This window comes from Emiliania huxleyi, assembly GCF_000372725.1.
Source record: "Emiliania huxleyi CCMP1516 unplaced genomic scaffold EMIHUscaffold_513, whole genome shotgun sequence".
NCBI classification, from domain to species: Eukaryota; Haptophyta; order Isochrysidales; family Noelaerhabdaceae; genus Emiliania; species Emiliania huxleyi.
In genome coordinates this window covers 25,854-26,758 of record NW_005198144.1, presented here as the reverse complement: position 1 = coordinate 26,758, position 905 = coordinate 25,854, and the positions used below count along the sequence as shown (strand labels likewise).

Genomic DNA, 905 nt, shown 5'->3' with positions numbered 1-905 from the left:
GGCAGCGGGTCACGGCCCTGGCGGCACAAGTTGCTGCCGCGCAAGGCGCAGTTGAGGCGGCGCAAGAGGCGATCCTCTCTCTGCCGGCGCCGCCGCCGCCGCCCGACGTCAGCCTCGCCGTCGAGCAACTCGGGCCGCAGCTGCAGGTTGGGCCTCAGCTGCCCTCTCCGGCAAACGCGACGGGGGCCCGCCTCGACGCCGCCCGCAGCGTCGTCGCGCCGGTCGGCGTGCGGATGCAGGTGTGCGGAAGGGGATGGGAGGGAGAGGGGAGGGGAGAGAAGAGAGGGAGGGGCGGGGAGGGGAGAGAAGGGAGGAGGGAGGGGAGACAAGAGAGGAGGGGAGCCCGTTGCGTGAACTGGCCCGAGCCTTTCCCCTCTCCGCCGCATCTCCGCCGCATCTCCGCCGCATCTCCGCCGCATCTCCGCCGCATCTCCGCCGCATCTCCGCCGCATCTCCGCCGCATCTCCGCCGCATCTCCGCCGCATCTCCGCCGCATCTCCGCCGCCTCTCCGCCGCCTCTCCGCCGCCTCTCCGCCGCATCTCCGCCGCCTCTCCGCCGCATCTCCGCCGCATCTCCGCCGCATCTCCGCTGCATCTCCGCCGCATCTCCGCCGCATCTCCGCCGCATCTCCGCCGCATCTCCGCCGCATCTCCGCCGCATCTCCGCCGCATGATCAGTGCTCCAACACTCGCCACTCAGATGCGCGGACTCGGGACGCCATATCTCCCCATATCTCCCCATATCTCCCCATATCTCCCCATATCTCAGGTGCGCGGCCTCGAGCCGTTCCTCTCTCCGCCGCGCCTGCTCCTCGAGTTCATGGACGCCGTGCAAGTCGAGGCGGTGTACGATGGCGACACGGGCGCGCGGCGCTCCCCTGTCGCCAGCTGTGCCCCCCCCCCCC

General features: G+C 71.5%; 1 protein-coding gene across 1 annotated transcript in view; it reads left to right on the top strand.

Annotated features, from left to right (window-relative positions):
- The window catches only part of EMIHUDRAFT_459465 (hypothetical protein), a gene marked incomplete at both ends in the record, with an annotated part of 1,772 nt that extends 1,730 nt beyond the window's left edge, over positions 1–42 (top strand). The window contains one exon of the mRNA XM_005766357.1: positions 1–42. This exon is cut by the window's left edge and continues 1 nt beyond it. Coding sequence (XP_005766414.1) covers positions 1–41 — 41 coding nt within the window.
- Positions 43–905: the final 863 nt, after the last annotated feature.